Source organism: Dermochelys coriacea, chromosome 23 (genome assembly GCF_009764565.3).
Source record: "Dermochelys coriacea isolate rDerCor1 chromosome 23, rDerCor1.pri.v4, whole genome shotgun sequence".
Taxonomy (NCBI): domain Eukaryota; kingdom Metazoa; phylum Chordata; order Testudines; family Dermochelyidae; genus Dermochelys; species Dermochelys coriacea.
In genome coordinates, this window is record NC_050090.1 from 16,856,279 (window position 1) to 16,868,675 (window position 12,397).

Consider the following 12,397-nt stretch of genomic DNA (forward strand, 5'->3'; position numbering starts at 1 on the left):
GGGATCGATCGTGGGGTGGGGTGAGCAAGTGGCAATGCAGAGCGGGTGGTGGGGCAGACAGGTGGCAATGCAGGGCAAATCGTGGGGCGGGGCGGATCGTGGGGCAGGGTGAGCAGGTGGCCATGTGGGGGGCAGGGTGGATCATGGGGCAGGGCGGACAGATGGTAATATAGGCAGGTGGTGGGGCGGGGTGGATCATGGGGCAGGGCGGGCAGGTGGCAACACGGGGGATTGTGGGGTAGGACGGATCGTGGCGGGCAGGTGGCAATGCGGAGCGGATGGCAGGGCAGGGTGGATCGTGGAGCAGGGTGGACAGGTGGTAATGTGGGCAGGTGGTGGGGCAGGACGAATCGTGGGGCGGGGCGGGCAGGTGGCAATGCAGGAGGATCGTGGGGTGGGACGGATCGTGGGGCAGGGCAGGTAGGTGGCAATGCAGGGGGATCGTGGGGCAGGGCCCATCGTGGGGCGGGGCCAACTGCTCAGCACATGGGACTCAGGCACATTGCAGGAGACCCCTGGGGATGGGGCCAGCAGTTCCCAGCCCCGAGCGGGCTGGCGGGTTATGGCCCATGGTCGGTGCCCGTGCTGTGCGAACCAGGCCTCGCCCGAGGACATGAACAGGAGGAAACACTTGCCCACCAAGAGCACGGTCAGCCTGTGGAACCCCCTGCCACAGGACATTGTGTAGGCAGGGCAGCGAGGAATGAACGATGTCCCTGGGGGACAGGTCCAGCGCTGGCCGCTAGCCATGATGGCCAGGCACGCAGCCCCCTGCCTGGGGTGACCCCAGACCTCTGACAGCCAGGAGCCTGTGGGGGAGCCATGTGGGTCCCAGGATAACGGTTCTGTTCTGTTCGCTGCCCCAGAGGTTCCAGCATGGGCGCAGTTGGAGGACGCCTGCCTTGGCTTTGCTGGGCTAGCAGGGGCTGCAGGTCGGGAGTGAGGGGCACTGGCAGAGCTGGGGAGTGGAGGTTTGGAGGGTCTGTCCCAGGATTTGGGGAGTCCTGGAGAGTCTCCCATTAACCCTTTCTCCTCCAGGGCCCTATTAGTAGGAGTTCGGCCCTGGCGAGTCTCTGAGTCACCCCCCATATCTCCCCCCACAAAGCCAGGGCTTAATCGGGGCTCGGGCGTGATTAGTCTTTGGCAAAGCTGCTTGACTCCGTGGCTAAGCCCATCTTTGCAGCCCTTGGGCTGTGCTGGGCACGGCGCTGCTGGGGGATAAGCCCAGCTCAGCTGAGCTTTCCAGTTTTAGGGGCGATTAAGGAAGGAGCCAGTGTTAACTAGGGCAAAGACAGATCCCGCTGCCCTCCCCGCATGGCCCAGGGCACCCCCCGGCTCCCTAGGGTATAAAAGACCCCTCTCTCGGCCCCTCCACCACTCGCTGCCGCCCGCCATGGCCCCCCCGCCCATCTGAGCGCCCTGAGGCCCACTGGTGCCACAGTGACACAGGGCTGGGCTGTGCGCGGGTGCAGGGACGCTACCTCTCCGTCCGCAGCCGCTGCTTTGTGCCCCGGCTGCTATCTGGTTGTGTCTGTCCATCCATCCATCCCGAGACCACATCTATCTATCTGTCTATCCATCCCCATTCACCCCCTCTATCTATCTATCCATCCCCCCACACCTCCTCTATCTATCTATCCCCATCCACTGTCTCTCTTTCCATACACACCCTCCATCCATCCTGTAGCCTCTCCATCCACCCACTACCCCTGCATCCATCCCCACAAACACGCCTCCCTGCTCGCCTCGGCCGCCCCTTCCTGCCAGCCATGCACAAGACCCGCGACTTGCGGGACGACCTCCCGGAGGACTTTTTCATCCCGGTGCCTCTGGACACAAACAATCTGACAGCGCTGAGCCCGTTCCTGGTGCCGCAGACACACCTCGGCAGCCCGGTCATCTTCATGGGCATGTCGGCCTTCATGTTCCTGCTCATCGTGCTGGGTGTGCCCATCAATGTCCTCACCATCTTCTGCACGGCCAAGTACAAGAAGCTGCGCTCCCACCTCAACTACATCCTGGTCAACCTGGCCATGGCCAACCTGCTGGTGATCTCCGTGGGCAGCACCACGGCCTTCTATAGCTTCTCCAAGATGTACTTCGCCCTGGGCCCCACGGCCTGCAAGATCGAGGGGTTCACTGCCACGCTGGGGGGTGAGTGAGGCTGCAGGTTGGGAGTGAGGGGCACTGGCAGGGCTGGGGTGGGAGGCAGGGCTGGGCTAGCAGGGGCTGTGGGTCAGGAGTGAGGGGCACCGGCAGGGCTGGGGGGCCCAGGGTGGCTATCGGGGGCTGGGGTCAAAGGCAGGCGGTTGGGGGATGGGATCCCTGCTGCCCCGCTGCTGTCAGCCTCTCCACCTCAGGCATGGTGAGTCTCTGGTCTCTGGCCGTCGTGGCTTTCGAGCGATTCCTGGTGATCTGCAAACCCCTGGGGAACTTCACGTTCCGTGGCACCCACGCCATCATCGGCTGCCTCCTCACCTGGATCTTCGGCCTTGTGGCTTCTACACCCCCCATTTTCGGATGGAGCCGGTAGGTGTCAGCTGGGGGAGCCCAAGCTGGGCTAGCAGGGGCTGCGGGTCGGGAGTGAGGGGCACCGGCAGGGCTGGGGGGGCAGGGCTGGGCTAGCAGGGGCTGCGGGTCGGGAGTGTGGGACACCGGCAGGGCTGGGAGGCAGGGCTGGCTGGCAGCCATCTCTGTCCCCCCCAGGTACATCCCCGAGGGGCTCCAGTGCTCGTGTGGCCCTGACTGGTACACGACCAGCAACAAGTGGAACAACGAGTCCTACGTTATCTTCCTCTTCTGCTTCTGCTTCGGGGTCCCACTCAGCATCATTGTCTTCTCCTATGGGCGCCTGCTTCTGACGCTGCGCGCTGTGAGTGCCCCTGACAGGCGCCCTGAGTCCCTCTCGCTGCCCCGGGGCCCCCGAGTCCCCTCCCGCCACCCTGGCCCCCCGATTCCCGTCCCGCCACTCTGGGGCCCCCCGATTCCCGTCCCGCCACTCTGGGGCCCCCCGACTCCCCTCCCGCCGCTCCAGCCCCCTGAATCCACTCCTCCCCCCCGTCCACCCCGACTCCCCTCCCGCCCAGGGCCCCCCTGACTCCCCTCCTGCTGCCCCGGGACCACCCAACTCCCCTCCCGCCGCCCCGGACCCCCTGAGTCCCCTCCTGGCACCCCAGGGCCCCCCGAGTCCTCTCCCGCTGCCCTGGGGCCCCCCAACTCCCCTCCCGCTGCCCTGGGGCCCCCCAACTCCCCTCCAGCATGCACAGGGCTCCCCAAGTCCCTCCTGCTGCCAAGGGCTCCCCCAACTGCCTCCCTGTCACAGGGCCCCCCAACTCCTGCCAGCACAGATACCCCTGGACTGCCCCCACCACTATGGCATCCCCCGGTTCGCATCCTGCTGTCACAAGCACCCCAACTGCCCCCACTGCAACTGGGCCCCCCCAACTCCCTCCTGCCACCAAGGGGACCCCTGACTCCTGCCAGCCCAAAGACTATTTCTGCACCTGATTGGCATAGGGTCCCCCTTCCATCCCTGCCCACCTACCCCCCACCCGCACAGGGACACCCTCACCCCCTTCCTCCCATCAGTACGGGGACCCCCCAACCTTCCCACTATGGGGACTGCCCTGGGCCCTTCCCTGGGGACCCTCCATGTTGCCCTGCAGCCACGGGGAACTCCGTGGGGTCACAGCGCTGGGAAGGCCATGGGGTGCCCTTGGAGCAGGCAGCATGTGGGGCATGGCCCGCATCCCAGGGCGGTGGCTCCCCTGGGGGGGGGGCAGCCGTGTGGTGGGGGTGGGGACCAAGCTGGTGTGACATGGACAGGGACAGGGAGAGTTTGGGCAGAGCCAGCTTTATTGGAGCTTTATACAGTGGGTGGGGGGGACAGACAGCGCTGGGACATGCCCCTTCCCCCCCAGCCTCACCCTCAGGTCTCCCTTCCAATGGGCTTGGGTGGGACCCGCCAGTACTGTGGACTTCTGCCCCCCCGCAAGCTGTCCCCGAGCCGTCAAAAGATAAGGGGGGGTCCCACCAATATGGTGCCTCCCCCATGGCACAGCTTGCATTTGCTTCTCACCCCCACAGGCAGGTCCCTCCCCCCCCCAACAGCCTCCCTGGCCACCCCCCAACTGTGTGATTTTGTGTGAGCCCCACCAATATGGCCACCTTGTGCCATCTGCATCCCCATGTGGATTAGGGTGGGTGGCTGTGTTCCCACAGGGATTAGGGTGGGTCCTACCAATATGGACACCCTGTGAGCTCCATGCCACCACGTGGATTAAAAGGTGGGTGCCACAGACATGGCTGCCCTGCACCATCTGTGTCCTTGTGCAGGTTATGGCTGCCCCGTGCGGATTAGGGTAGGTCCCACTGATATGGCCGCCCAACATGAATGAGGGTGGGTCCCACCAAGATGGCTGACCGGAGCGAATGAGGATGGGTCCTGTGCTGTGGTTAGAGTGGGTTCCACTGCCATGGCCGTCCATCTCCCATGCCGATTCGGATGGGTCCCAGCAATATGGCCGCAGCGGCCCCACAGATGAGGGCGTGCCCCACTGAATTGTTACCTTGTCCCATGGATGAGGGTGGGCCCCACACAATGACCATCCCTGCCCCCCACGTATGAGCACAGGCCCCAAGCAATGGCCACTGTTGCCCCACAGATGAGGGTGAGCCCCATGCAATGGCTGTCCCTGCCCCCCACGGATGAGTGCAGGTCCCAGGCAATGGCCGCCGTGTCCCATGGATGAGGGTGGGCCCCACACAATGACCATCCCTCCCCCCACGGATGAGTGCAGGCCCCAGGCAATGTTCGCTGTGCCTCTTGGATGAGCGTAGGCCCCAGGCAATGGCCGCCGTGTCCCATGGATGAGGGTGAGCCCCACACAATAGCCGTCCCTGCCCCCCACGGATAAGCGCAGGCCCCAGGCAATGGTTGCTGTGCCCCACAGATGTGGGTGGGCCCCATGCAATGGCTGCTGTACCCCTGCATGAGAGCGTGCCCCACCCAATCCTCCCTGCCCCCCACAGGTGGCCAAGCAGCAGGAGCAGTCAGCCACGACCCAGAAGGCCGAGCGGGAGGTGACCAAGATGGTGGTGGTGATGGTGGCCGGGTTCCTGGTGTGCTGGCTGCCCTATGCCTCCTTCGCACTGTGGGTCGTGACGCACCGTGGGGAGCCCTTCGACATGCACCTGGCCTCTGTCCCCTCCGTCTTCTCCAAGGCCTCCACCGTTTACAACCCCATCATCTACGTCTTCATGAACAAGCAGGTCGGCGCCGCGCTGGGCGGGGCTGGCCTGGGGCTGGGCTGGGCTGGGGTGGGATGGGGGGAGCAGACTGAAGGGAATGAGGGGCTGAGGGGGGCTGGTCTGGGGTGGGGGAAGCAGGCTGAAAGGAATGGGGGGCTGGGGGGCTGGGCTGGGAGGACCTGGGGGCCGGGCTGGGGTAGGGGGAGCAGGCTGAAGGGAATGGGGGGCAGAGGGGGCTGGGATCAGGGATGCACCGGGAAGTGAGCTGGCAGAAAAGAGAGGGGTGCAGTTAGTGGGGCTGTGGGGTGCCCCCCACGCTCAGCCCCCCGCTGACTCCCCCCTCTTGCAGTTCCGCTCCTGCATGCTGAAGCTGGTGTTCTGTGGCCGCAGCCCCTTTGGGGAGGACGACGACGTCTCGGGGTCCTCGCAGGCCACCCAGGTCTCCTCCGTCTCCTCCAGCCAGGTGTCCCCGGCGTAGCCCAGCAGGCCCTGCTCGGGGGGGGGGCCCTTGCTATCCCAGCAGGCCCTGCTCGGGGGGGGGCCCTTGTTATCCCAGCAGGCCCTGCTCGGGGGGGGCGAGATATCCCAGCATGCCCTGCTGTGTGGGGGGCCGAGCTATCCCAGTATGCCCTGCTCGGGGGTGGGGGACCGAGCTATCCTAGCATGCCCTGCTCGGGGGGCCGATAGTCCAGTATGCCCTGCTCGGGGTCCCCCCGAGCTATTCCAGCATGCCCTGCTCCGAGGGGGACCCCAGGACAGCCCAGCATGCACTGCTCCGCCACAGAGACAGTCCAGCTCAGTATCCCAGCATGCCCTGGGGGACCCGGGCATGCTGGGGGCTGCTCCCCTTGCTGGGCTCAGCCGGGATGGGATCTATAAGCCAGGGGTAAGGGGGGCTCTGAGCCACTTGCAGCCCCCTCCCAGTGCCCCCAACTGGGTCGAACCCGGGTCCCTCCGGCCCCCAACAGGCAGAGCAGCAAGAGGTGAGTGATAGGAGACAGAGCCCCCCCACAGTCCCTCCTGGCCCCCCAGCGACAGACTTGGCAGGGGGCCCACCCGCAACTTGTATATTGTAAATATGAGCCTGGTTATTACCCCACCCCCTGCTCTAATTACCCCCCATGGCTGTGATTAATTACCCCCTGCTCTAATTACAGCCCCCGGGGCTGTAATTAACCCCCCCACACACACGCGTCACTCGGGTAAATAAATACACTGGAAACGCAGCTTCGGTTCCCAGCGTCCAGGCTTTTTATTAGCCGGGGGAGAGGGCGGTGTGGGGAGGTCACTTGGGGAGCAGCGCAGGAGCTGTGGGGGGAGCCCTGCCTGGGGGGAACCCCACCACACAGCGCCTTGCCGTGAGCCACAAGGACGGGGGGAGGCGCTGGAGACAAGGGGGGGCCCCTGGCCCCCTGAAACCCCCCACCTTGCCCAGTGCTCTGCTGTAGTGCCCCTCCCCTGGTTCCACGAGTCCCCCCAGCCCCCTGGTACCCTGCCCCCCACCACAGTCCCCCTGGCCCCCCTGAGTCCCTGCCCCCCACAGACTCCTCTTCCCCTTAGTGCCCTGCTCCACACAGACCCCTTGTGTCCTGCCCCCCCATGGTTCCCCATTCTCCCCAGTGTCCTGCCCCCCACCTGGTTCCCCATCCTCCCCAGTGCCCTGCCCCCCATGAACCCCTAGTTTCCTGCCCCTCCCGTGGTCCCCCATTCCTCCATCCCATTGCCCTGCCCCCCCCACTGTCCCCATTTCCTCCCTGGTATCCTGGCCCCCTGCTGTCTCCCATCTCCCACCGCTATGGTCCTCCGTCTCCCCCAGTGCCCAGCTGCCCCCCGAGGTCCCCCCAGTGCCCTGCCCCCATTGTCCTCTAAACCTGCCCAGTGCCCTGCCCCCCTGCGACGTTGGGGGGCACGCACCCGAGTTCTGCTAGTAGTGAACTTTTTTCAAGTGTAAATAGTTCAGAACTAGCGGAATTCCTGGCGAACGCCCCAGAGATAGGGGGCAAGGCACCAGCCCCCAAGCCCCCAAAATCCCACCCCTTTCACCCCTCACCCAGCCCCCCACCCTCCAAAGTCATGCATCCCACCCCAGCTCTCTGCATTCCTAACCCAGCCCCTCCCCCTGCATTTTCCCCCCGGCGCCCTGCACCCCTCACGCAGCCCCCCCAACCCCCTGCACCCGCCCCGGCGCCCTGCACCTCTCACACAGCCCCCAACACCTCACCACCTCAATCCACCCCACCTGGCCGCAGCCATGCACCTGAGACCCCCAATGCCTGACCCAGCCCCCTGGAGCCCCCTTCCTGGGCACCTCCACCAGCCCCTCTTCCCCAGGTACTTATCTGCCTCATGCTCTGTCTGCACTGGACACGGCTCCAGCCCCCCGGCACTGGGGGGGGGCTCCTGGCCTGCCCCCCCGACTCCTTCATGGGAAAGGGGAGAGAGAAGAGGAGGAGACCCCATTCAGTCATCCCCATGGCCCCTTGGCATGGCAAGGGGGGACAAAGTCACCCCTATCCCTCACCCGATAGCACCCCATCCACCAACCCTGCCCCCCATAACACTGCCATCCACCAGTGCCCTGACCCTCATCCCCCCAGAGCACCCCAACCCCGCCCTCTCCCCTGGAGCATCACATGCGTGTCTGGGACCCAAGGAGCCACCCAGACGCTGCCCATGCAACAGCCCAGGACCCCGACCCACAGACATTGCACACGACCACCCCAGAGCCGCTGCCCTCCCAGTGCGTGGCACAAGTATCCCAGATCCCCCGCCCAGTGCGTGGCTCGAGTATCCCAGACACCCACTCCTGGTGCGTGGCACGAGTATCCCAGAGGCCCCCACCTCCCCGGTGTGTGGTACAAGTATACCAACACCACCCCTCCCCGGTGCGTGGCACAAGTATCCCAGACACCCACCCCTGGTGCATGGCACAAGTATCCCAGAGGCCACCCCCCGGTGTGTGGCACGAGTATCCCAGACACTCACCCCCCAGTGAGTGGCATGAGTATCCCAGCCCCCCGCCCAAGCCCCCTGGCTTCCCTGTGCCTGACGACTCACGCATGTGCACTTGGGTCCCGCAGCTCCAGCCCTGGGGGGATGCCCAGGGGGCACTGGGGTGCCAGCCCCAGCTCTGCTCAGTGCCCCAGCTCTGCTCCCTGCCCAGCCTGGCCCCTTTTCCGCACCTGGGAGATTAAACTTTCCAGTTTCCTTTAATCAGACTCCCCCGGAGCGACCCGAAAATCCGTGGATTAGGGGGGCGGGGGGTGGTGTCACCTCCCATCAGCTCAGAGCACCTGGGGGGATTAGTGCATGAGGGAGGGGCAAGAGCAGGGGGGCCAGTGAGGGGCCATGGGGGGGAGAGGAAGGGGCAGCAGGGAAGGGGCAGAACCCAGAGCCCCCAGCTGAAGGGCCATTGGGGACCCCAGTTCTCAGTGTGCTCCATGGGGAGGTGGTAGGGGGCACTGGGAGGCAGAGGACAGGGCAGAAGGGAAAGAGGTGGGGCCAGAGAGGCACGGGGGGGGGCGTTGCCCTCCCAGGGGGCCCAGCAATGCCCACCCCATGCCTGCATTGGGGGTATATAGGGGTCCTGTCCTCGCTCCCTCCCCTGCGCCAAGGGGGTGCCCAGAGGTACTGGCCCCTCCTTAATCCTCCCTGATCCCTCCGTTAGCCCTAATTAGCAATTAAGGCTCCATTGGGGCTATTTATAAGGGAACGGGATGGGGGCAGCTCTCCCAGCCCTGGACAATGGGGTTCCCTACCCACCCCTTGCCCCACCACGTATGACACCCCTGAGGGCAACTGAGTGGGGGGGCCATATGGGAGCTGGGCACTGGTTGCCCCCCATTGGCCCCTGATCTACAGCGGCCCCTGCACGCCCGCCCTGGTGATATAACAGCCAGGCCCAGGGCTGACCCAATTCGCACCTCACCCTAACCGGATTCTGCCCAAGCCACTCAGGCTGACGGCTCCCCTTCCCCGCCCCCAACCAGCCAGTCCCTGCCCTGCATTGGGGCTGGTTGGGAGCCGGCGCCCCTGCCCCATTCCCTTCCCCACCCACCTGAGCCAGCCAGTCCCACCCTGGGACCCCCTAGAGGGGACAGGCCCCTGCCCCATTCCCCGCCCCCCTGAGCCAGCCAGTCCCTCCCTGGGGTCGGGTGGGAGCCAGCGCCCCCTAGAGGGAACAGGCCACTGCCCCATTCCCTGCCCCCCTAAGCCAGCCAGTCCCCGCCCTGGGGCTGGGTGGGAACTGGTGCCCCCTAGAGAGGACAGGCCCTGGGTCCCATTCCGCCCCGCTGAGCCAGCCAGTCCCCGCCCTGGGACTGGATTGGGGTGGGGGGGTGCTGCAAGGTGGAACGGGATGTTAGCAGGGCATGTGTGTTGTGCAGCAGGGTGCGTGTGCACTAGTCTGGGAGCGAGGGCACTATTCGATGGTGCACAGGCAATGGATGTACTGGAGGCCAGGGGTTGGGTTTCTGTTAGGGGTGCGGTTGTGTTATGAGGTGTAGGTCTTGGGGGTGTCAGAGGGAACTCAGTGTTGTGTTGGGGGGTTCATGCGTGTGGATGTACTGTTGCCAGGTGTGTATGTTGTGGTGTCTTGGGGATGTGGGAGTGTGTGGGCGGGTTTTGGGGTGTATCCATCGTGTCTGTGTGTCCGAGGGGGTGTTGGCCTGTAGCTATTGGGTTGTGAGGGGGTGTAGGCATGTCAGTGTGTACGTGCTGGGGTTGCATTGGGGGTCAGTGATAGCGTGCAGGTGTCTGTCCGATGGGGTGCAGCTGCTGTGTCTGAGCAGGTGTCACGGAGTCCCCAGGCGATGCTCTGACCTGCTCCCTATGAAGCCAGGCAGGACTCTGGGGGAGTCTCCTCTCTGGGCGCAGACTGTCTGCAGGAAACACAGTTCACCCGGCTTCCCCCTTCCTGGGTCTGACCCCGGAGCCTCCAGACTCCCCTGCCCCTCCGTGCACTTCCCACAGTGAGTCCGCCCAGGCGGGGTCCTGGGGGACCAGAGGGTCCTGCCCCCCAACTCCGCAGTCAGACGGGACTCTCAGCCAGCAGGGGAAACAGAAGGTTTATTAGACGATAGGAACATGGTCTAACACAGAGTTTGTAGGTACAGAGAACAGGACCCCTCGGGGGCAGTGAGCCAGACAACCCTGTCTGCACTTCACTCCTCGTCCCAAGTCAGCCCCACACTGAAACTCTCTCCAGCCTTCCCTCCCCCTCCTCTGGGCTTTGTCCCTGTCCCAGGCCAGGAGGGCACCAGATTCCTTTGTTCTCCAGCCTTTTAGCTCTCTCCTTGCAGGGGGGAAGGGCCCAGGCCATCAGTTGCCGGGAGACAGAGTGTCGCCATTTACGTACCCTGGCCCTTTGCTCTGCAACAATTACACCCCCTGCCTTATCCCACCCCCTAGAGACTTACGAAATGCTTAGGGGAAACTGAGGCACCCCTACAGTATTCAGAGGAAATATTAAGAACAGTAACAACAAGGAATCCGGTGGCACCTTCTTTAAAGTGCCACCGGACTCCTTGTTGTTTCTGTGGATACAGACTAACACAGCTACCCCTTGATAATTAAGAACAGTCCCACTTCGTCACAGCAGGTGTTGTAGTGTAGCTGTTGGGATTGTATCAGGGTATGTGAAGATTTTCATCGATTCATAGATATTAAGGTCAGAAGGGACCATTATGATCATCTAGTCTGACCTGCACAATGCAGGCCAGCAAATCTCACCCACCCACTCCTGCAATCAACCTCTCACCTATGTCTGAGCTATTGAGGTCCTCAAATCGTGGTTTAAAGACTTCAAGGTGCAGAGAATCCTCCACCAAGTGACCCATGCCCCATGCTGCAGAGGAAGGCGAAAAGCCCCCAGGGCCTCTGCCAATCTGCCCTGGAGGAAAATTCCTTCCCAACCCCTCAATCAGCTGAACCCTGAGCATGTGCTACTCTGAAACATGTGGGCAAGATTCACCAGCCAGATACCCAGGGTATCTGTTTTGTTGCAGGGTAGGTGTTGGCACTGGGTTGTTGTGTGTGTGGCAGGGTGTTGTTGTCAGGATGATGGAGTTGTCAGTGTGTGTGGGAGAACAGGTGTTTGCGTAGGTGTTGGGGCGAGTCTTTGCCTGATGGGGTGTAGATGTGTGCATGTCATGAGGCATAGGTGTCAGGTCAGAGTGTGATCAGGTGTCAGTGTGGAGATACTGTCAACATGTGCATGATGTGGTGTCAGTGTTAGTGTGTGTAGTTCATGGGACATTGTTTCAGGGCGTGATGGGGTGTATGGGGGTGTTGGTACATAAATGTCAACGTGTGTAGATGGGATGGGGTGTAGCTGTTGGTCTGTAGCTGTCACTGTTGGGGTGTGTGACGTGGTGTAGGTGATGATCTGTGTGGTGAGGGGTAAGGGACAGGGTGTAGTAAACAATGTGGTTTAGGGGCTGGTGTGTTAGTATGCCAATGTGTGCATGTGGCAGGGTATAGCCAACAGTGCATGTGACATTGAGTAGCTGTTGGGGTACATGTGATGGGATGGAGAAGTTGAGGTGCATGACAAGGGATAGCTGGTGTAGGTGAGTGATACAGTGCAACTGAGATGGGGTGTGTGCATGGTTCAGTGGAGGTGATATGGTGTCTGTGTGATGGGGTGTGGGTGATTAAGTGTAGGGGATATGGTGTAAGTGAGAGGGTGCGCATGATAGCTGCATATGATGGGGCACAGCGACAGGGCGCAGTGCAGGTGTGTGGGATTTTTGTGCATGTGACATGGTATAGGTGTTAGGGTATAGGTGATGTGTGTGCATGTGATGGGATGGAGTAACAGAGTGTAGCAATAGGGTGTGTGTGACAGGGCATTGGTGGCAGGGTGTAGGAAATAAGGTATGGCTGATGGTGTGTGAGAAGCTGTGTAGGTATCATAGTGTAGATGATAGACTGTAGATGATGGAGTGTGTCAGGGTAGCTAACACAGTGTAGGTGACAGGGTGCGGGTGATGGTGTGTGTGTGTGACATGGTGTAGTTGATTTTTTGTAGGTAATAGTGGGAGGGTCATGTTGTATAGGTGACGCTGTGTAGGCAATAGGGTGTGTGCGAGTGATGCAGTGTAAGTGATGGTGTGTGTGATGTAGTGTAGGTGACAGACTGCAGGTG

At 62.8% G+C, this 12,397-nt stretch overlaps 1 protein-coding gene across 1 annotated transcript; it reads left to right on the forward strand.

Annotated features, from left to right (window-relative positions):
- Positions 1 to 900: 900 nt before the first annotated feature.
- LOC119847070 (blue-sensitive opsin-like) lies at positions 901 to 6,478 on the forward strand. The gene is made up of 5 exons (XM_038381447.2): positions 901 to 2,154; positions 2,361 to 2,529; positions 2,707 to 2,872; positions 5,032 to 5,271; positions 5,600 to 6,478. The coding sequence occupies exons 1-5, from the start codon at positions 1,770 to 1,772 to the stop codon at positions 5,726 to 5,728; spliced, it is 1,089 nt and encodes a 362-aa protein (XP_038237375.1). The 5' UTR covers positions 901 to 1,769; the 3' UTR covers positions 5,729 to 6,478.
- Positions 6,479 to 12,397: the final 5,919 nt, after the last annotated feature.